Source organism: Triplophysa rosa, linkage group LG13 (assembly GCF_024868665.1).
Source record: "Triplophysa rosa linkage group LG13, Trosa_1v2, whole genome shotgun sequence".
Lineage (NCBI taxonomy): Eukaryota > Metazoa > Chordata > Actinopteri > Cypriniformes > Nemacheilidae > Triplophysa > Triplophysa rosa.
Genome location: NC_079902.1, coordinates 2,764,007 through 2,786,538, shown reverse-complemented (window position 1 = coordinate 2,786,538; position 22,532 = coordinate 2,764,007). Strand labels below are relative to the sequence as shown.

The 22,532-nt window shown below is 38.2% G+C and overlaps 1 protein-coding gene and 1 long non-coding RNA gene across 3 annotated transcripts; one reads left to right on the top strand and one right to left on the bottom strand.

The window, feature by feature from the left end:
- Positions 1-5,299: 5,299 nt before the first annotated feature.
- Positions 5,300-7,079, bottom strand: LOC130564163 (uncharacterized). 2 transcript variants are annotated; one of them, XR_008964209.1, is made up of 4 exons: positions 6,231-7,079; positions 6,039-6,093; positions 5,839-5,925; positions 5,300-5,491 (listed from the first exon to the last, which is right to left on the bottom strand). It is a non-coding gene; the product is annotated as an uncharacterized LOC130564163 (long non-coding RNA). The 2 variants fall into 2 exon arrangements; XR_008964208.1 differs by having other exon boundaries at positions 6,039-7,079.
- An 11,117-nt stretch (positions 7,080-18,196) lies between these two features.
- Positions 18,197-21,905, top strand: sh2d1ab (SH2 domain containing 1A duplicate b). Its single transcript, XM_057349839.1, has 3 exons — positions 18,197-18,362; positions 18,851-18,914; positions 20,276-21,905. Exons 1-3 carry the CDS (start codon positions 18,226-18,228, stop codon positions 20,429-20,431), a joined length of 357 nt encoding a protein of 118 aa, XP_057205822.1. The 5' UTR covers positions 18,197-18,225; the 3' UTR covers positions 20,432-21,905.
- Positions 21,906-22,532: the final 627 nt, after the last annotated feature.

Here is a 22,532-nt window from a genome sequence, read left to right as displayed (position 1 = left end):
AGACTGCAACAGGAATACTACACTGTAGCACTGAAGAAAAAATACAATGACAAATAAAATGCCTTGGAAATAAACACTTGTTTGTATTAATACTTATGAATAATTATGTGTACCCAAAGTGAAGGTTGGCAAAGTGTTGTCTGAAGGCTGCCCTATCACATGGGGGACTGGCATCTCCAGCGTCTCCATCGTCATCATCCTCTGGTGGGGGTGGGATGTTGCGCCTTTTGCAAATATTATGCAGTATTGCACAAGCCATGATGATACGGCACGCTTTTTCAGGGGAGTACTGAATTTCTGAGTGTAGAATGTGGAATCTACGCTTCCACTGGCCAATCCCTCTCTCTACAACACTTCTTGTGATACGATGTGCCCTGTGAAGGGATACGAAATTAAAACCTTATTTACAGCCTATATTAGGATAGAGAGCTGTATTAATTAACTAAAAAACAATTGTGTATATATAGCTTAAAATAAAGCCTACCTGTTGTAATTAACTCAACTCAATTTATTTATATAGCACTTTTTACAATTTTCATTGTCACAAAGCAGCTGTACATAAGACATATTGACTATAAGCAAACCAATTCAAAGTTGTACCTGCAAAAACAAGAAAAAGGTGAAAACAAAGAAGACAGACATACCCACATACAAAACACTCCACACACACAATATGCACACACACAGACACACACACACGGACGCGCACGCACACACACACGTACACAGACAAGTACGCGCACACGCACGCACACACACACACACACACACACACACACACGCACGCGCGCACACGCACGCACGCACGCACGCACGCACGCACGCACGCACACACACACAGGCCATTTGGGTACCACATCTAAAATGATGTAGTCTGCATCAAACACGACTTGTGTGTCGATGCTGTGGTACCTCTTCCTGTTCACATAAACATGCTCGTTTATGCTGGGAGCAATGATCTTTATGTGGGTGCCATCAATTGCGCCTACTACACCTAGGAAGCCGGCTATTTGGATAAACTGTGATTGCTTCTGTTGGATTACGCGGGGTGTTGTTGGGAAGTTGACAAAACGTGTGACAAAGTGTGGAGCTGTAAGTGCCATAATTGTTTCCATTACAATTTGGCTTATTGATGGTTGTGATGGCCCAAAATCATCAGCATTGCATAGCTGCATTTTTCACGTGGCAAGGAAATGAAGTGTCATCACAACATATAATTCCACTGAAAAGGCAAGGCTGCGTTAGTGGTGATCTCTCACTAAGTCGCTGGCTCTGTCCAAACGATACCGTTTAATTAACTGTTCGTCATCAAACATTTCCAAAACATTCTTTCTCTCCTGAAAGACTTGTGCACGTCTCTGTCTCCTTAGTGCCATCACAAGCCCCTAGTGGCAACTCCTAACCACTTGAGAGACCTCTTGAGCTGGCTTAAATATCTGGGAGAGTAAGAATGATTCTTAGCTTTAAGAAATTTGATAACTTGCTTTTATACTTAAATTTAGAAGTTGGAGTAATTTTCATGAATTCTCAGCACTTAAGATTAAAATGGCACTTTGAGAAGCTTGATAAATACGGGCCCTGATCTTCAGAAATGAGATTCTAAGATCAGAACAAACTTTTATTTATCCTGAAATGTAATGCCTATCGACTGCTTTGTGAATTTTTTATATAGACTCTATTTTGTCGTATGGTTTATTATACTATTTATTGTTCTCCTATAACTTTATACGCAATATTTCATTTTGAGATCTTCTTTTTCTCTGTTACTTGTACTAAAAGAAGATGCATCTGATTATTAAATTACATTTAAATGTCATGATCCTGGTCATGCTTTTCTAGTCTTGTGGCAGGAGGCTTGTTCGACTTGATGCAGCGCCCGCAAGACCCGACAGGCAGATGACATCAAAGTACCGCGAGAGCGATAAAAAAAACATAAAAAGTTTGGTTTCGAATCCCTCTCGCGGGACTTTGATGTCATCCGCCTGTCGGATCTTGCGGCGCCGCATCAAGTCGAACAAGCCTAGGGTCATGACAGTCCCACGTGTTTAGTGTGGAGAGAGACATGGCATTGTTTGTTTTGGCATGCCATGCGCTCTCTCCGCTCGAATTTGTTCCCGCTCTCGTCTTTGTTCCCGCCCTCTCGTTTCCTCATTATTGATTGTTAATTATTTCATGCCCTGCAACTGTTCCCCTCTTGATTTGGTTCCCTATTTAATATGCCCTTGTGTTTACTGTCCTGTGCTATTTCGATTTGCTTGTTACCCTGCCATGCATTTGCTTTGGTTAGTACTGTGCCATGTTTGAGGTTCTTACCTTGTCTTGATGCCTTGTATTTTTAGTCAGTCTAAGTTTGTGGAAGTTAAGTTAAGTTATCCTGTTCTCTTGTTTTTGCCCCCTCGTGAGAAGTCTTTGTTTTAAAGTTTTGTGTGAGTTTATCTTTGTTCAGTTTTGGTTTTTCCCCCATCGTGGGTTTTTGTTAGTTTAATAAAGTTTTGTGTTTTGCACCGCTGCCTGCGCTTGAGTTCTGCCTTCCCCGATTCCTGATATGTACACTTATATTTGTAATGTAAGTATTATTGTAATATTGTTTTTCTTTCTTACAGAACTGTGATTGTTATTACGAACCCAATCATCTGTCTCAACACGTACTGCATTTGGAGGCTTCCAATAGTAATTAACTTCATGACATTGATGGATGACCTTGACAACCTTTCACATATATGATATATGCTCCCTTATATGTCAAAAATATATATGCCTGCCTGTAACAAATACTTTGTACAGTTATTACACGTAACCACAAATTAATGTTTTGACTCTCTTTGGTTATTACTCTTTGTATTTAACTTATTGAAAGGTTTTCTATTTATTATATCTATTGCATGATTTCCTGTTTTATACTTCTGTCACTACTTATTATATTATTATGTTAGTAAAGCTTTGAAAGATGTGAATCGTGCTATAAAAATATAGCATTATATAGAATTAAAGATAATTGAATTGACTTATTTTGTTGATTTAGCTTACTTCAAAATCTGATATGTGTTTCCTAATATTTTCCTAGTAGGGTGAAAACTTTTGATTATGTAATTAATGATTTTAAGTCACTTATACATGTACAGTTTATGGTATATTACAAGTATTTCAAGTGCAAAAATAATATCTAAATAGTATTTTCATAAAATTACAAGCATACTTCAACTAGTAGTTAACTAAGTATACACCCTGAAGTGTACTTCCAAATGTACTACTGTCACAGTCACCAACTGCAGTGCCCTCTCAAATCCACCAGAGGGCACTCCCCTCATCACATGGACTCATAACCATTGACCGGACTCATCTGTTATTAGGCTCGTTTGAGATGGCCAAATTCTGCGCAGAACCGATCACCGGTGATCAGCGCGAGATGCATGCCGGTAAGAAATGTGTCCGAGTTACGTCCACCTTGCTCTGATTCATGCTGACGTGTGTCAAAAAACTCTCGCGACGGCCAGGCGGCTGTATCGGATTCTTCAGTCGGGCGCAGTTGCTCTCCACCGACTACGCTGATGAAAAGCACGATGGGAAACAACTTGCTGACGACACAGCTTAAATGATCATTGGGCGAGAATGTCAGCTGATATCTTTTTTCTTAAGAGTTCCATTAATAAGTCCATTAACTGAAGTAGGTTTTGAGATTTATATGTGGAAAAAACACACCTTTGTGAAATATATAGTCCTCATAACCACCTTGATGTAAAAGCAGTGGCAATTCAATTGCATAGATTTCATCTGCGATAAAAAGCGCTTTTTATTAAATTATAACACAAACATTACAAAACAAGATGGTATACAGTTTACATTCAAAAACAGACGAGAAAAAATAAAAGATAATACAAACCAAACAACAAAGACAAAAAGGAAAGAAAAAAATCAAAATGTTCAATCCATCCGTATTATTAAATTCAAAACAAGAAATATAATTTATATTATCGAATAAGTCTAACAAAATTCCAGCTTTTTATTATTTGCTTTTGACAGCATTTTTAAATATTGTCCCAAATAATTCTTAAATACTACAAACAATTAAAAATACATTTGGGAATTAAATTCTTAGCTAACAAAAGTTATTAATATTAAAAAAAAGTTTGACCTCCTTTTTCACAGTTTCCATATTACATTTTTTTTATAAATGACATGTTAAATTCACAACATTTTACTCATTTAACCACAATTATTGCACTTTGTCCAGGAATTAAAGAAAACTATGCTCTGAAAAAATAGGATCTGTGTTTTCTGGAAATGAGTTACAGAATTTACACAATATAGGAACTCCCCAGAAGTATAAATATCACATACAATTTTGATTTTTTTGTTTGGGATAAACTGGGAACTTGAAATAGGAGATTCTAAGATTAAGCATTCGTTTGTCAAAGAACATATCTAAATTCTTTCGTACAGCCTTGACATGGTTGAGAGTTTGTCTAATATAGGCTACGATTTAGAACATTTCTCACTTTTAAACTCAGTTGGCCCAAGAAAAATGCGATAAAAAACGTGAACGCGATCTATTCCATTGCTGACGTTTCCAGTCGACTCGACAGCGCGATTTGGGAAGTGTCCGTCTTGCCTGCGCTGTTTTCACTCCTCCCCTTACTGCAGGCGCCTACTCTCGTCTTCTTTTCAGGCGAGGCAAGGTGCATCTCAAACAAGCCTATTGCCTTCACCTGTGTCCTGTTAACTGTTGTTTGTCTGCCTATTTATTCCCGGTTGTTTCAATCACTCATTATCATATTGCAGTTCCTAGCGGTCTCTATGTCTTGGTTTTGATTTACTTGTGCATCACTCTGTTTGCCTTTGTCTTGTGGATTTGTTTGCTGTATTTGGACGGACCACCTGTGTTTGGACTCATGCCTGTCTTTTGGATTTTGTCTTTAGAGTACCCCTTTTTAATAAACTTTGGAGCCTCATCTGCATGTCTTTGTGCAGTTCATGACACTCTAAGAAAAGGTTTAAAAAGGAACCTTTTGAGGTTCCTGGAGATTGCAACTGGCAGAACCTTAACGGTTACTTTTTGAACATTTTTAAAAAGGTTCCAATTTGAACCCTCTGGAAAAGGTGCATTAAATAACCAGAAGAGTTTCTTTTGGAACCCCTTTCTAGTCATTTCAGTAGTTTTGTTATTATTCTACACATACTATAATATTTCATAACACAGACACAACACCATGATTCTCCAATAAATATTTATTTTAAAAATTTCAGACAAAACAAAATTACAATGAGTAAAATTCTTCCTAACATCATCCATAAGTAGAGAGAAAGTCCATAAACTGATGCATGCAGTGCATAGCTGTGTAAATCCCAGTTGTATGATCCTTCAGCAGTCTGTTTTTTGAAAAAGTGCAAGAATAAGTAATTCAAATACAACACACACACACACAAAAACATTTAAAGTGATATTTTGCCCATCAGCAGCCACATTGCACTGATGTGTAGGCTTCACTGACACCTGAGAGAAAGAAACAGACAAATTAATAAAATAACAATTAACTTCAACATCTTCAACTCTGTAATTTTAGCTATAGAGCTTAATGACATCTCACACATTAGAGGGACATGTATCATCAGTAAATATCAAGAGGCCACAGCCTGAAGTAATGATAAGGATTATTCATTCATTCATCCATTCATTTTCATATTACTGTTGCTGTGTATAGTCCAAAGATTTGGACAAATTTTATGTTTATGTTTTAGCATCGTTGTTTCAATAAACTGTTATAAACAAATCCCTTTTAAACTGACCAAAAATACTGAATAGAGAGAGCCAAACCTGAATATAAATAATATGTTATTTACCTGTGATGGTAATCCAGATCATTGATGAAAAAATGCTCAGCGTCTTGCACGGACAAATTCTGCTGCACAGCCAAACCATATGATGGCCTACTAAGTGAAAAAGGTTCATTTAAATATACCTTTGTACTAATACAGAATAGCAAACCACTTTACATAGATCTCTACGTAAGTTCACTATCATAGACATGATTTTTACATACCGTAGAGTGTGCTTTAAAAGGAAAAGGCACAAATGCATAACGTGTGGACACAGATCTTGAAACAGAACACCACAAATCAGTGAATCTCATTTGTGTTATGTTGTGCCCTCTGCAATACCCAGTACATAAGACTGAGTCAATAAAATGTTTTACTCACAGTTTTTGCATTTATCAATTTAGATCAAACATTACCTGTTGCATGTTCGTTGTGGATAGGCATACATGGAGGTGAAGGATTATCCGTTCATAAAAGGTTTGGCTTTTGAGTCTTTGTACAGGTTGTGGGTTCCACATTTATGGCAATATGATAGTAGAGAGACACATCTGGAAAACAAAAAATTCAACAGAAAACACATTGAATGATTAAAAGTGGTTGTGGGTTCCACATTAATGGCAACGTGATAGTAGAGAGACATCTGGAAAACCACAAATTTGAAAAATTTGATGAGGACGACGGGCATGCAGATGAGCTTCCCTGAGACGGTTTCTGACAGTTTGTGCAGAAATTCTTTGGTTATGCAAACCGATTGTTGCAGCAGCTGTCCAGATGGCTGGTCTCAGACGATCTTGGCGGTAAAGATGCTGGATGTGGAGGTCCTGGGCTGGTGTCATTACATGTGGTCTGCGGTTGTAAGACCAATTGGATATACTGCCAAATTCTCTGAAACGCCTTCGGAGACGGCTCATGGTAGAGAAATGAACATTCAATTGACAGGCAACAGCTCTGGTGGCCATTCCTGCAGTCAGCATATCAATTGCACACTCCCTCAAAACTTGCGACATCTGAGGCATTGTGCTGTGGGATAAAACTGCACATTTTAGAGTGGCCTTTTATTGTGGACAGCCTAAGGCACACCTGTGGAATAATCATGCTGTCTAATCAGCATCTTGATATGCCACACATGTGAGGTGGATGGATTATCTCGGCAAAGGAGAAGTGCTCACTAACACAGATTTAGACAGATTTGTGAACAATATTTGAGAGAAATAGGCCTTTTGTGTACATAGAAAAAGTCTTAGATCTTTGAGTTCAGCTCATGAAAAATGAGGTCAAAAACAAAAGTTTTGCGTTTATAATTTTGGTCAGTGTATATTATGAAGAATCTCACCCCCTATTGACTCCTATAGTATTTATTTTCCCTACTATGGCAGTAAATGGGGGATGAGATCTGACATTCTTCCAAATATCTTCATGTGTGTTCAGCAAAACAAATAAATGTATACAGGTTTGGAACAATCAGAGGGTGAGTAAATTATGACAGAATTTTCATTATTTGGGTTAAGTATGCCTTTAAGACTATAGACTACTGCTGACCTACACAGAATGTATTTACATTTTAATATGTTATGAAGTTTAGTTCATGTACTGGACAGAATAAATTATAATAGTCAATAAATCAGCACATAGTTTACCTAAATAAACAGACTGTTTATTTCTGCTAAAACAGGTTTATGTTTGTTGTGCCTTGAAGACTACTGGCTCTGGAAATCATAAGTCAATGTCATTTTAGATGTTTGAAATAAGTTAAAACGATTGGAGATTTTTTTCTCTGTGTTTCTTCATGGGGAAATTAATCTTTATATTTAACTAATGTAAATGTAAACTAAAGTAGGCTAAAACTATGATAATGCAATTATATAGGAATTATAATAACAGCAACATAAAAATCTATTTAGTATATAGTATATATATATATATCATATTGTCCAAGTCAATTTTAGAAAAGGTTCGAAAAGAACCCTTGGTAACAGGCCAGGTTCTAATTTGAACCCTTTTGCCACAATAGAGGTTCTAAAAAGAACTTCTAACAGTATACCAAATAACAAAGGGTTACTTATAGAACTTATTAGTTCAACTTTTAACCTTTTTGATTTCAAGAAGTTCATATTTAAACTTTGAAGGGGTCATATAACATGGCTAAAACGAATATTATCTGTTGGGTTTTTGGGTTAGCACATGTTATGTTGTGTATCTTGTCATGTGTGAATGGGTGAATGTCCTAGCACGTGGAGGCTGTCTGACAACCTCATGTGTTCACTGTCCGTGTCTAAGTGTTCCCCATCAGCCTACTGATCTCCTCCTCATTAGCCTCAGTGTTATCACCTGGTGTCTATCAACCTCACCTCTTTAAAGCCACTGCCACTTATCACTGTTCCTTGTGCGATTGTTGACATTAGTCACTCTGTACCTAAAGTCTTGTCTTGTCTTGTCTTGTCTTGTCTTGTCTAAGGATTATTCATCTAGACCTTGTTTTTTGTCCTGCCTAGTTTTGTCGTGTGGAAGGAAGTGTTTCGTGTGGTTTTTTTACTTTGGATTTTCTCCATGAAGAGATCACTCTTTTCAGTAGGATTTACCTTTTTGTTTCTTTACTTTTTGCCCAGTCAACCCCCGTTTGCCTAGCTGTTTTCTCCTTTCCCCCCAATGTGTTAGTTTTTGCGGGGGCTGTTTTTCCCGGTTCCCCAGAGCCACCCACACCTCGGATTCTACTGGATCTCCTGTCTACCAGTTGTTTTCTCCGCATCTACCACTGAACTCTCCTACCGCTGATCCTGCCTACGGTGTGGCCCTAAGGACATCTTCTCACTTCTCCGGCTGATGCTGCCGTACACCGGGGTTACCCGGTTGGCCTTGCAGTTAGCTGTTTCCCCCCAGGACTCCGGAAGGATCCTGTCTCTCACGAACTTTTACGTTTCCCACCTGAGTGTCCTGAAATAATAAAACATCTTTCAACCCAGCCCTGACAATTATCGTTTGTATTAGATATAATGCACGATTTAAGGTTAAAAAATGCTGGGGGGGGGGACAGTGAGAGACATGTAGTAGTGAATGATATGCAGGTATGTAAAAACAAGTAAAAAACTGACAAAAAAGCAAAAAGAAGACAGTGAAGATAATTAATAAACAAGTTAAAAGAACTTTATAAAAAAAATTATTCGCTTTATTAACAAATATATAAAATAATACAGCTGATACCACTGGATAAACAGTAAATACTATAACTATGAATGTTACCTGCTGAGAGATGTCTTTTGAGCAGCAGTAGTTTTTGTTTGAAGGCTTTGACATGATCGAAAAGCTGGGTAATAATCTGGTCTTTTCCCTGGAGCTGAACATTCAAAACATTAAGCAGCTCTGTGATGTCCACAAGGAAAGCCAGGTCAGAAAGCCATTTCTGGTCCATGGGCAATTGGAAGTTACTATTCTTGCTTTCCTGAAAAGCTCTGATTTCATCGCGCAAATCAAAAAACCTCTTGAGAACTTTTCCTCGGCTCAGCCATCTAACCTCCTGATGGTACAGCACATCACCATATTGCGCATCCATCTCGTCCAACAGTACCTTGAACTGCCGGTGAGTCAGCGCCTTGGAGCGTATGTTATTGACAATTTTGACGACTTCACGCATCACATCAACAAGCCCAATGGATTTGGCACATAGCTGTTCTTGATGTAAAATACAGTGGTACTTCACGACTTTCCCCCCACACTCACGGACTTTCTGAGACACCAACGTAGCAAGGCCACGTTTCTTCCCTACCATTGCTGGGGCTCCGTCAGTTGTAATTCCAGCCATATTCTTCCATTGTAATTCGTTCTTTTTTAACATGCGCTCAACGGCAAAGAAAAGGTCCTCACCTTTAGTAGTCCCTGAAAGAGTCTCGGTGCCAGCAAGCTCTTGTGTCACTTCAAAATCGTCATTTACTTCACGTAGAAATACCAACAGCTGTGCGGAATCAGATATATCTGTGCTCTCGTCGCAAGCTATTGAAAAGGCAGAAAAGGCTGCTGCGTTTGCCTTGATTTGCTCACCAATGTCCTCTGCCATGTCCACTATGCGTCGGGTAACGGTATTCCTTGACAAGCTGATTTGCGAAAATGTTATTATTTGAGAGGGGCATACTGCTTCTGCAGCTACTGCAAGGCATTCTTTGACAAACTCTCCAGTTGCGAAGGCCCTTCCACCTTTAGCAATTAATGCAGAAATTTGATAGCTGGCCCGTGTGGCACTTTCTTGAGCTGACGAAGGACGCAGAAGTGTACTCTGCTCCGATCGAAGTTTAGCAAGCAGCTTGTTAGCCTCTTGCTTTCGCGCCTCGCCGCTGTACTTTGAGAAAGCTGAATAATGTTTTGTTTCATAATGACGATGAATATTGTACTCTTTCAGCACAGTGACTGACTGTTTGCAAACTAGACACACTGCCTTTGAATTAACCTCAGTAAAAAGAAAATCGTTTTGCCAATTTTTTTTAAAATGTCTCTTGTCAGTGTGCCACTGCCACCCCCTCTCCATTATTAATGTTAACGTTCCTTGTCACAAAGCGCGCCGTTTCTGCGAGTCACAGTACGCATGCACAGTAAATAAGAGTCAAATTCGCTTAATCATAAATAATTAATCCTTTAATTTTAACGTACGTTATTGTCACTCAAAAACATGTCATGTAAAATGTTAAAATATTATGTTAAATTAGAAATGAAAATCTGCATGATTGCCGTTTTTCCCCTCTTGTCATATATGGCATCGCGGGCCAAAATAGAAGTCTCAGCGGGCCAACTTTGGCCCGCGGGCCCTAGTTTGGGCACCTCTGGTGTAGAGCCTTCCCTCTCCTCTACCCCCGCTCCGCCACCGTCGGGTCCGGTGGACCCGGAACCTATGCAATTGGGGCGACTTCGCCTCACACCCATGGAGAAGCAACAACGGCTATCCCAGGGGCTCTGCCTTTATTGCTGAAAGTCAGGACATTTTGCCTTCAAATGTCAAGTAAAAGCCAACACCCGCTAGTAGATCGGAGGATACTAGTGGGTAAAATTCTCGGTTCTCCTGCTGGTTCGTCGCACACCCGACTATCCTTCAAACTGGAGTTCCAGGGGGTCACATGCTCCGGCCTTGCCCTAGTGGATTCGGGGGCCGAGCGCAACTTCATTGATTCAGTCACGGCGCGGAGGTGGCAGATACCGTCCATCCCCCTCTCGAGTCCAGTTTCCGGTTGGTCGCTGGGTGGCGCTCACCTCCTCACTGTCACCCATTGCACCCCTAGTGTAAGTTTATTTATTTCTGGTAATCATCACGAGAACATCGTGCTGTACATACTCGAGTCCCCCAACAATGTTATTGTCCTCGGGCACCTGTGGTTGCTACAGCACAGTCCTCATGTTGATTGGGCTAATAACACTATTTTTCCGTGGTCTCCGACTTGTCATTTGTCTTGTCTAGGTCCTGCCTTGTCTCCTGTCTCTGTCTCTAGTGCTCCTCAGGTCGAAGCCGGCAACCTGACCTCTGTCCCGGCGGAATACCACGACCTCGGTGCGGTCTTCAACAAGTCTCGGGCCATATCCCTCCCTCCTTATCGCCCCTACGACTGCGCCATAGACCTCCTCTCCGGCACTTCTCCTCCCAGGGGTCGTTTATTCTCCCTGTCCGGTCCTGAGAGAGAGGCCATGGACCAGTACATTCGCGATTCTCTGCAGTCTGGACTCATTCGCCATTCCTCCTCCCCCGCTAGCGCTGGGTTCTTCTTCGTTCAGAAGAAGGATGGCTCTCTGCGTCCCTGCATCGATTACCGAGGGTTGAACGACATAACTGTTAAGAATAGGTACCCCCTACCTCTTATGTCTTCTGCCTTTGATCTCTTGCAGGGAGCCAAGGTCTTCACTAAATTAGACCTCCGCAATGCCTACCACCTTGTTCGTATTCGAGAGGGAGATGAGTGGAAGACAGCATTTAACACACCTACGGGACACTACGAGTACTTGGTGCTGGTCTTGCCTAGTTTTGTCGTGTGGAAGGAAGTGTTTCGTGTGTTTTTTTTTTACTTTGGATTTTCTCCCTGAAGAGATCACTCTTTTCAGTAGGATTTCCCTTTGTTTCTTTACTTTTTGCCCAGGCGATCCCCGTTTGCCTAGCTGTTTTCTCCTTTCCCCCAATGGGTTAATTTTTGCGGGGGTTGTTTTTCCCGGTTCCCCAGTGCCACCCACACCTCGGATTCTACTGGATCTCCTGTCTACCAGTTGTTTTCTCCGCATCTACCACTGAACTCTCCTACCGCTGATCCTGCCTACGGTGTGGCCCTAAGGACATCTTCCCACTTCTCCGGCTGACGCTGCCGTACGCCGGGGTTACTCGGTTGGCCTTGCAGTTAGCCGTTTCCCCCCAGGACTCCGGAAGGATCCTGTCTCTCACGAACTTTTACGTTTCCCACCTGAGTGTCCTGAAATAATAAAACATCTTTCAACCCAGCCCTGACAATTATCGTTTGTATTAGATATAATGCACGATTTAAGGTTAAAAAATGCTGCATGTTTCAATCTCATCTTTACCCTGCCTCTCTGAAACGTGCAAATGTTGTACAAAGCTCATCGCTCTGAAAAGCGAGGTGTGTTATGATTGGCCAGTTAACCAGTGCGTAGTGATTGGTCGAATACTGCAAGCATGTGACGGAAATGTAACGCCTCTTACCATATTTGGAACACCAGGTTCCAAAGCAATGTACTCAACTCAACTCAACTTTATTTATATAGTGCTTTTACAATTTTCATTGTTACAAAGCAGCTGCACATGAGACACATTGACTACAAGCAAAACAATCAAAGTTGTACCTGCAAAAACAAGAAAAGGTTGAAAACACAGAAGACAGACACACCCACACACAAAACACTCCACACACACAACACGTTGTTACTCATCCAGTTTTTTATATCGACTATGCATTCCATTATTCGATGGAACTGCTGTGTTTCATGAGGCTTCGAGGAAATATAAAGTTGAGTATCATCAGCATAACAGTGAAAGCTAACTCCGTGTCGCTTTATTATATCTCCTAGAGGTAGCATGTATAATGCGAAGAGCAGAGGCCCTAAGACTGAGCCCTGTGGTACACCGTACTGGACTTGCGATTTGCGTGACACCTCATTGTTTATTGCTACAAATTGAAAACGGTCGGATAAATAAGATTTAAACCATTTCAAAGCTATTCCCTTAATGCCGACATAATTTTCGAGTCTATGTAGGAGTGTGCTGTGGTCAATGGTATCGAATGCAGCACTAAGGTCTAGCAGCACCAATAACGAGATACAACCTCGGTCAGACGCCAATAGCAGATCATTTGTAACTCTGATCAAAGCAGTCTCTGTACTGTGACATGCTCTAAATCCAGACTGGAATTCTTCATTGATGTCATTCCTTTGGAGGAAGGAGCATAATTGAGTTGAAACTACTTTTTCCAGAACTTTAGATATGAAAGGTAGATTCGATATAGGCCTGTAGTTCCCTAGTTCTCTAGGGTCGAGTTGGGGTTTTTTGACAAGGGGCCTTATAACAGCCACCTTATATGCTTTAGGCACATGTCCTAATGTCAGAGATGAGTTAATAATACCAAGAAGAGGATCTATAATTTCTGGGAGCATCTCTTTCAGTAGATTTGTAGGTATAGGGTCTAGTATGCATGTTGTTGATTTAGATGATCTAATAATTTTAGACAGCTCATCTTGATCTACGGTATAAAATAATTGCATTTTCTCCTTAAGGGCGCTGTAGTTAGTTTGTTCAGCGGGTTTCACTTCTGATTGCATTGTTATAATTTTTTCTCTAATATCTTGGATTTTATATGTGAAGTAGTTCATAAATTCATCACTGCTATGCTGATATACAGGATCAGAAGTCACTGACGATTTATTTTTTGTTAATTTAGCCACCGTGTTAAATAAAAACCTAGGGTTGTGCTGGTTTTCTTCTATTAGTGATGAAAAGTAGGCGGATCTAGAAGTTATTAGGGCTTTCCTGTATTTTCGAATACTATCCTTCCATGCTGTACGAAATACCTCTAATTTAGTTTTCTTAAAGTTGCGCTCCATTTTTCGGGCCGCTTTCTTTAGAGCCTGAGTGTGTTCATTATACCACGGTGTGGGGCTGCCATTTTTAATCTTCTTTAAACGTAGTGGAGCAACTTTGTCTAGCGTTACCGAGAAGGTGGAATTAAAATTTTCAGTGGTAATGTCAAGATCTTCAACGTTATTTCTCATGATTTGAGACAATTCGGGCAGATTATCGAGAAACGCATCTTTGGTAGTTGAAGTTATTGTTCTACCATATTTGTAACAATGAGTTTTATTTGCAGCCGTAGGCCAGTGAAGCAAACATAATACCAGATAATGATCCGAAATGTCTTCACTCTGCTGAAGGATTTTAACGTCGTCCACATTTATACCGTAAGACAGTATTAAATCTAAAGTATGATTACGAAGGTGAGTGGGTCCTGACACATGTTGACTAATGCCCATGGAGTTAAGAGTGTCTTTGAAAGCCATTCCTAAGGCATCTGTAACGTTATCTACGTGGATGTTAAAGTCACCAACGACAAGGAGTCTATCTGCGGCCAGTACTAGTTCTGATAAGAACCCACCAAATTCTTTAATAAAATCTGTGTGGTGCCCTGGAGGCCTATATACAATAGCTAGAATCAATTTAAAAAGTGTTTTATCTTTAGTATTAGGTGTTGAAACATGAAGAACCATGACTTCAAAAGAATTATATTTAGAGTTCGACTTCTGGGAAATGCTAAGAGAGTTATTGTAAAGTGCTGCGACACCTCCCCCTCTGCCTTTTAGACGAGGCTCGTGTTTATAATAATAATCTTGGGGGACAGATTCATTTAAAGCAATATAATCATCTGGTTTTAGCCATGTTTCTGTCAAACAGAGCATGTCTATTTTATGATCTGTTATCATATCGTTAACAAAAAGTGCTTTATTAGAGAGAGATCTAATATTTAGCAATCCGAGTCGTAACAGTTGATTATCTGTATTTTGTTCATGTTTAGTTTGTTTAACGTTTATTAAATTACTTTCAAGAGGTTTACGCATTATTTTATGTTTGCTAATCCGGGGGACAGACACAGTCTCTATTTTGTGATGTTTGGGAGAACGGATTACTACATGTTGTACATTTTGTGTATTCTGCGACGTGAGACGGCAAGCAGACAGTTGGTTAAGCCATACTGTCTGCTCCCTGACCTGGGCCCCAGCGAGTCAAGTTTTAGCATTAGCATTAAGACTTTTTGCCATATTTCTAGACAGGATGGAAGTCCCAGCCCAGGAGGGATGGAGACCATCTCGTTTCAACAGGTCAGGTCTGCCCTCAAAACTCTTCCAGTTATTTATAAAAACTATATCATTCTGCAGGCACCACTCAGACAACCAGCCATTTAGTGATGATAATCTGCTATAAATCTCATCACCACGATAAGCAGTGAGGGGGCCAGAGAATATTACAGTGTCTGACATCATGCTTGCGAGCTCACACACCTCTTTAATGTTATCTTTTGTGATCTCCGATTGACGGAGTCGAACATCATTTGTGCCGACGTGAATGACAATCTTACTGAATTTACGATTAGCCTTAGCCAGCACATTTAAATTTGACTTGATGTCAGGCGCTCTGGCTCCCGGTAAACATTGGACTATGGTGGCTGGTGCCTCTATGTTAACGTTCCGAACAATAGAATCACCGATAACTAGGGCACTTTCAGCAGGTTTCTCAGTCGGTGCGTCACTGAGCGGGGCAAACCTGTTCGAGACTGTAATCGGAACGGTCGAGTGATGTTTTGTCCTGCGACTACGCCGTCTCACAGTCACGAAGTTTCCCAGCTGCGGGGGATTTTCAACCGGAACCGAGCTGTGTGCGCTAATGTTGCTCGCATCCAAAGTGTTTTCTATCGTCGTTAAACTCTTACTATCCTCAGATAAAGATTGGATGCGAGACTCTAATTCTAAGATCTTCTCTGTCAGCCTAACTATTTCCCTGCATTTATCGCATATAAAGCCCTCGCAGCTGACAGAGAAGGCTAAGCTAAACATATGACATGAGGTGCAAGTAACAATAATAGGAATAGAAGCCATAACTCACCGGATTTGAAGTGCAATTCCAACTTACCAAGGTTGCTCGATGGATCGTAGTATACTCGCTTAAAAAGAGAAACAGTTAGCACACAAGACAAACCAGAGGCAAGATGATATTCCACAGTGTGAACAGAAAGCAAGCTAACACGCTATTGCTATGCTAACGGCGTTAAGTTAACTATCACATTTAGTTTAGACTCTTCCAAGTAAATAACAGGAACAGGGTTATTGAGATATCAATGTACTGACAAGTACGCCCACCTTACTTACATTTGGGCGGTCTTAGTCAAATCATACCACGAACTGACGTAGATTTTTGCAATTTTACGTGTCTAAAACATGCATGGGCAAAGACACAGAAAATATGACCCCTTTAAAGTGTAGTTAACATCAGTATATCTGCAAAGTTCACTTAAATTGGTAGTTTCATGAGAGTAAATGATAAAGTTTTTACTTTTATAAATTACAAGTGTGCTACAAGTAATTAACTAGTAAACTACCTGCACACCTAAAGAAACTCTACAAGTATACTTGCAGTATAAAAACTACTTAACTAATAGTTTACTGGGTGTAAACCTCAAAGTGTAGTTTCATAGATTAAACGTGAACTTTTAGTATACCAACAAGTTTACTTGGAGTATAGCTGTAGTACAAATTAAAAACTTAACTGTAAACTAGTTGTGTACTCAATTTACTACTGTTACACGTAAAGTACTAAAAGTAAACATTTATAAACTAAAAAGTGGGCCAATTAAGTCCCAAGCGGTATTCAAATAGTACACTTTCAAGTATGTCCATTGATATTAGTATACTACTACATAAATTATACTTAAAAATATACTTGAACTTTACTTAAGTATACTTAAAAAGGGAACTTAAAGTATACTACTTTTTGATAAGGGTTGCCATGCATACATTCTTTATGCCACTTATTCTTGTACTGTATGTGGGGTCGCAGAGAATTCTTGAGCCTACAGGTATGCCAGAAAGCAGGCCAAAAGCAGAGACACACTGGACAGATGGTTAGTTTATCACAGGTAAAGCACTAACCTGAATTGAAAAACACATTGTGTAAACGAATATGCCTTTTTTTAATGCACTGTTCAACATTACTAACCAAGTGAAAAACACATTTTCTTACTGAATTCCCACTTTCCTTTCATTTCACTTTTAACCAATTGACTTGACAATTTACTTAGCTGCATGATGGCATGATTTTGGTTCATTGCGCTGCTTAAAATCATAGACCTTACAGTTTCTTTAAATGTATGTGTTACATGTCTGCCTTTGTGTTTCATGGTGTGTCCTCCATTTTGTTTAGCTGCATTTGGATCCTCTGCCAGTCTCTCCATCTTCTCAGAGTTACAGAAAACCAGACCAACAATGGATCCAGCAGTCATCCTTGTCTGCATGAGCCAGGGTAAGCATACTCTCGAGGACCACACCAAAGAATTTTTGGACATTGCTTGTAATTCAGATCTTATGGGATTTGCACTGATCAACTTTTTTGTTATGGATTCAACCAACCACTAAAAGATCACCTTACCTGTTGTGGTCCTCGATAGTCCCTGCAGAAGTTTTTGCACTTTGCGTTGCATGTTGTTGGGTCACCTTAGTGGGTGGTGCAGAGGAGGAGGTCTCCCCTAGACATTTTTATGGGGGCAGTAGGCCTCAGGCTCCACTGGCCAATTAGCCGGGCCAGTCAGGGAGGCCTGCATGTCCCACACTGAGGGTGGCTAGCCCTGTTTTTGTGCCGGCCACCTCACCAGAGCCCGGCTACAACATGGCTGCCTCTCGTGAGCTGGTCCCAATCTGGTGGTCCCAAGTCCACCGGACCCAGACATCTATCCCTTGTCATCAGTGCTCCCAGTTTTGGCTTCGTCTTTGTGGTGTGTTTGGGCCACACACTGCTTGATGGTTCCTCCAGATGTCGCTACAGAATGCGAGTCCACACCAGAGCATCCCCAGAGAGACAAAAAATAAATTGTTATATTATTATAATATAATTATTATTACTGTTTTGTGTTGTCCTCCTGAAATATAACATGTTGAGTTATATTAAGGAGATGTTTAAAAGGTTTACATACCTTTTTCTTTACATAATTATATCAATTAAATATTTTCGCATAACTTCTTGAAATTACCATTCAACTGACATTTTCCAAGCATTTGCCTTTGTTGCAGAAAATGAGTCTTTTTTTTGAAGAACGTATTTCCTGCCTTGTTTCATCATTTCCTGCTCAATGAACAAACAGCACATGCTGTTAGTGGTTGTGTGAGAACAATGCATGCAGCACCATGGAATCACTTTCTGTTTATCATGGGGCCATCAGCCGAGAAATGTGTGAAAAGCGCCTGTGTGAAGTGGGCAAAGATGGGAGCTATTTAATTCGAGACAGTGAGAGTGTGCCTGGGGCATACTGCCTCTGTGTTCTGTAAGTTCTTGTGAAATCTCTGCACATGTTTTTGGTAGTTGGTGAGTTTTTAACACTTTACAGTTTCTTTTAGTTTACATTTTACATTTGTTTCTATTAGTTTCTTTTAGTGAAGTACATTAGTTAACACGGACTAACAGTATTTCTCTAACTACAGCATTTAATTAGTTTAAGTAATGTAACTCTAAACCTAATCTTCAACTATTTATAATTAAAATAAATTGTTTTAGTAAAATAATGCAAATAAAGCATTTTTACCATCAATTAATGTACAATGAACATTTTCAAACAATGAACAATTGTATTTGTATTAAAAAAGATTAATACATTCTGTATAAATATATTGCTAATACTAGTTGATAAATTACATCAGCAAGCAGATCAAACTCAAGTGCGATTTCTACTACCAGCACCATGCAGCTTATTACCATGACAATTGTCAGGTACATGCATGCCTTCACTGGCTTTGCTTCACGTTTGATTTGCAGGTGTAAAGGCTTTGTCTACACATACCGTCTCCAGCAAGATGCAGTGGGCTCCTGGGCAGCTGAGGTAGAAGACATTTTAAGCATACCTTGAAAGAAAATGCATACACACAACGAAACCGCATCACATCAATAAATAAAATGCAAAGAAATTAAGTTATTGTCATTGTTAGTAAACACTGTAATTATTTGCATGAACATTTCTGGAAAATGTGATTTAGGGAACCGTTCAATCATTTGTTAATTTTTATAATGTCTTTCAAAAATCTCAGGTCCTAGCTAAAATTGCAACTTGGTTGATTATTGGTCAACAGAGAAAGGTCTAATGGCTGATTTCTAACCTATTACTACAAACAATATATGAAGAGTTTAGTTCCAGTATGAGATAACTCCATTTTTTTATTTTTGTGTTAAATTTAATGTTTTTATTGTGTTTTATTTTGTTAGTTAGTTGTATTTTTGTTTTGTTATTATGTCTTAAATCAAAACAAACCAACTGCAGTTCGATTGATAGTAACTGGTGTCACAGTTTTTTAAAAAGGAAAACATCACAGCAAATTGACAAATTGTGTATCAAACCCAGAAAAAAAGTATCTGGGTAAAAAAAACATTTTCATTTGACAGTTTAAATAAAATGTATATGTAAAGGAAATTTTAGAAATTAAAAGTCCTTCATCATTCAATTAAGAGTGTTCAATCTGTAGAAAAATGTATTAAATGTTTGGGGTCACTTGACTGAAATGTTTTCTGTTAAAAACTATGCTAAGAGTATATTTGTTTAAAATGTATAGGCAAAGCGGGACTAAGTTAGAAGATTATATAGTTATAGTTTTTCATAATTTCCCATAGTTACATTAGTACCATTTTGGTGATTTTTTATTATTTTAATAATGAAAATGTGAAAAAATATAATTCTCAATCTTTCACCGGTAGTGAACCTCTTAAAGGTATAGTTCACCCAAATATTTAAATTCTTTATCATTTACTCACCTTCATGTCGTTCCCAACCCGTATGACTTTCTTTCTTCTGCCGAACAAAGAAGATATTCTAAAAAATGTTGGCAACCAAACAACATTGGCACCCATTGACTTCATAAACAAAACCACTGATAGCGTTCTAAATATATCTTCCTTTTCTCAGAAGGCTAAGTCATAGCAAAGTTTTAAACCACTTGAGGGTGAATAAATGACAGAAGATAATTTTTGTCTTTTTGGGTGAACTCTCTATTTAATTGAATCAGCAATAAGTCTAATAGGGCACAAAATACCTAAGACCCAATTGTAAATTCAGCACAGACTTTAAAGTTCATTAAGGCATATTTTTCCAACAAATACTCACTGTAAAATATGTATATTAATTTAATTAAGTCATCAGTCTTGCCATTTAAATACTATTTTTTTACCATGATTTTTTGTTTTCTTTGACAGACGGCACCAGGTCAGAATAAACGCTTGTTCCGAAAAGTCAAGAATTTAATAAGTGCCTATGAGAAACCAGACCAGGGAATTGCTTTTCCCCTCCTGTACCCTGTAACTGTTCAGAACTACCATCAAGGCAAGAGCATTCAGCATAACCAACCTTAGAGAAGTGAAACAACATACAAGCATGTTGAAATGTGCATTGTGTCAAATTTCTTGTGCTTAGATATAATACTAAACGTTTTGTATACATAACCAGTGCTGTACTGTAGCTATGGACGTTTTTAAATTGTTAAACCATAGTTCTAAAAAATGCCACTCTATATATGTATGAAATGTGAATAGTGTTTGGAGGCTATTTCATGGAAAAAAATAAATCCTTTACTTTTTAAGGTGACATTTACTCCCTGTCCCACCATGATTCCCCCATTTCTAGTCCTGTTTATGTGACTAATTTGGAAAAGTGGTTGATCAGCATATCTGATTACATTCAAATTAATTCATAGTACATTTTCATAGTACAAAATAATATTATGTAAAAAATCTCTCCATATAGCATATTAAACAATTTTACATTTTTAACATTAATTAACCCTTTAATTGTCGCTGTTCCAACAGTGGAAGACCTATAGGTTTACTTTATTATTTCACAAAATCTAATCCAATCATAACAAATTATGTATCATTGGAAAGGTCTAAGACTCTAGAATACATATTAGATCAGTGTTTTACAAAAATAAATTATGTACGAGTAGTAATTTATTAATTTATGACAAGAGTGAGCATAAAAACTATTAAATGCTGCTAAATGTCACCGTTCCAGTGGAACACTGAAGTTATGCAATATAATTCCATTTTAATCCTGACAAACTATATATCATTGGAAAGCTCTAAGAATGTAGTTTCTTATATTTCAGAACTGTTCTGCAATAGAAATCAGTTATTAAAAGTAATTTTCTCAAATGTCACTGGGCCCATTTGGTACCATTATAAATATTACATATTCATAATCATATTTTATTGTAAATCTAAAATAAATCTCAAAAACAGCTATATCATTGGAAAGCTCCAATAATGTCCTTCTTATATATAATAATGAAATGTATTAATTTGTCATTTGTATGCAGTAAACCATTGGAGCCAATATGACACCTAGTGGCAGTTGTTGGTGTAACGATTAAAAGTATCCCAGAAACCACATTTTTTTTGTTATATCAGCTTAAAATATTAAAGTATGTCTTTAATTTTCTGGTGTTTTTTTTTGATGAGAAACATTTTTTTTAGATTTTTTAGTAAAATAAAACAATGTTTATTTATTTTGTCTTATTATAAATGTACAATTAAACTGCTTTAACTATTTTTTTACAATAAAGTATAGAATCTCTTCTTTAAAACAAGACCAAGATTAGGCCTCTAGACATATGCATTCCAGAGTTACTGTAAAAAAAAATGGGGATGAGGTTAAGATATGCAAACATTGTATTTTGAAATATTAAATATCAATAAGTACATTATTAAAGTTATCAGAGTGTGATTTAAAAATGACTGGGTTTGGTCAGTGATAGCTGAATCTAATTTCATAGGCTGTATGCTCCACACTTGTCAGCCACATATGTCATAAAGCCATAAATCTGAGTTAAGAAAAATTCTTGGCATTGCCATAAAAACACACTTTATTTTAAAACACATTGGTACTCCACACTTTGTAGAAGAAATCAAACATTAGTTATTGTGAATTAAACATAATATGGTTTTTTTCATGCACTCACATTTAACTGTAAAGCACTAAGGACTTAACTTGCTGCATTCTCAGATGTCTAACCTCTGAGGTCATAGTGGCTCTAACCAGAGGTCCAAGGAATCTGCCCTATCTTGGTCTGTTGTTTCTCACTGTAAATCCCAACATGTTGAAACCACAAAAACTACATACATTCACAGTTATTAAAGTTGTCTGTGGGATAGAAAACAGACAGGAGTAACCAGATTTATGTTTAAAATATAATCACACAGGGAATGCTGTAACTAGAAAATATATACTTTTTTGTATTTCAAATATATATATTTTTTTAAGAATACACTGTAAATATACTAACAAAATATAGCACAGTTTTAAACATATTAGCAACATACCTTTATTTAATTGTTTAACATTGAACTTCAAACCTACTTTTAAAAAGTTTAATTTAGTATATTTAAAAAAATACATTTTAGAAAAATAAAGTAAAAGTGAAAGTTTTGTACAATTCTATAAATGTATTGATTTTAA

Coding starts and splice junctions, on each gene's coding strand:
- sh2d1ab (XM_057349839.1), top strand. CDS start 18,226: ATGGAATCACTTTCTGTTTATCATGGGGCCATCAGCCGAGAAATGTGT. Junction 18,363..18,850: donor GCATACTGCCTCTGTGTTCT/GTAAGTTCTTGT, acceptor TTTGATTTGCAG/GTGTAAAGGCTTTGTCTACA. Junction 18,915..20,275: donor TGGGCTCCTGGGCAGCTGAG/GTAGAAGACATT, acceptor TTTCTTTGACAG/ACGGCACCAGGTCAGAATAA.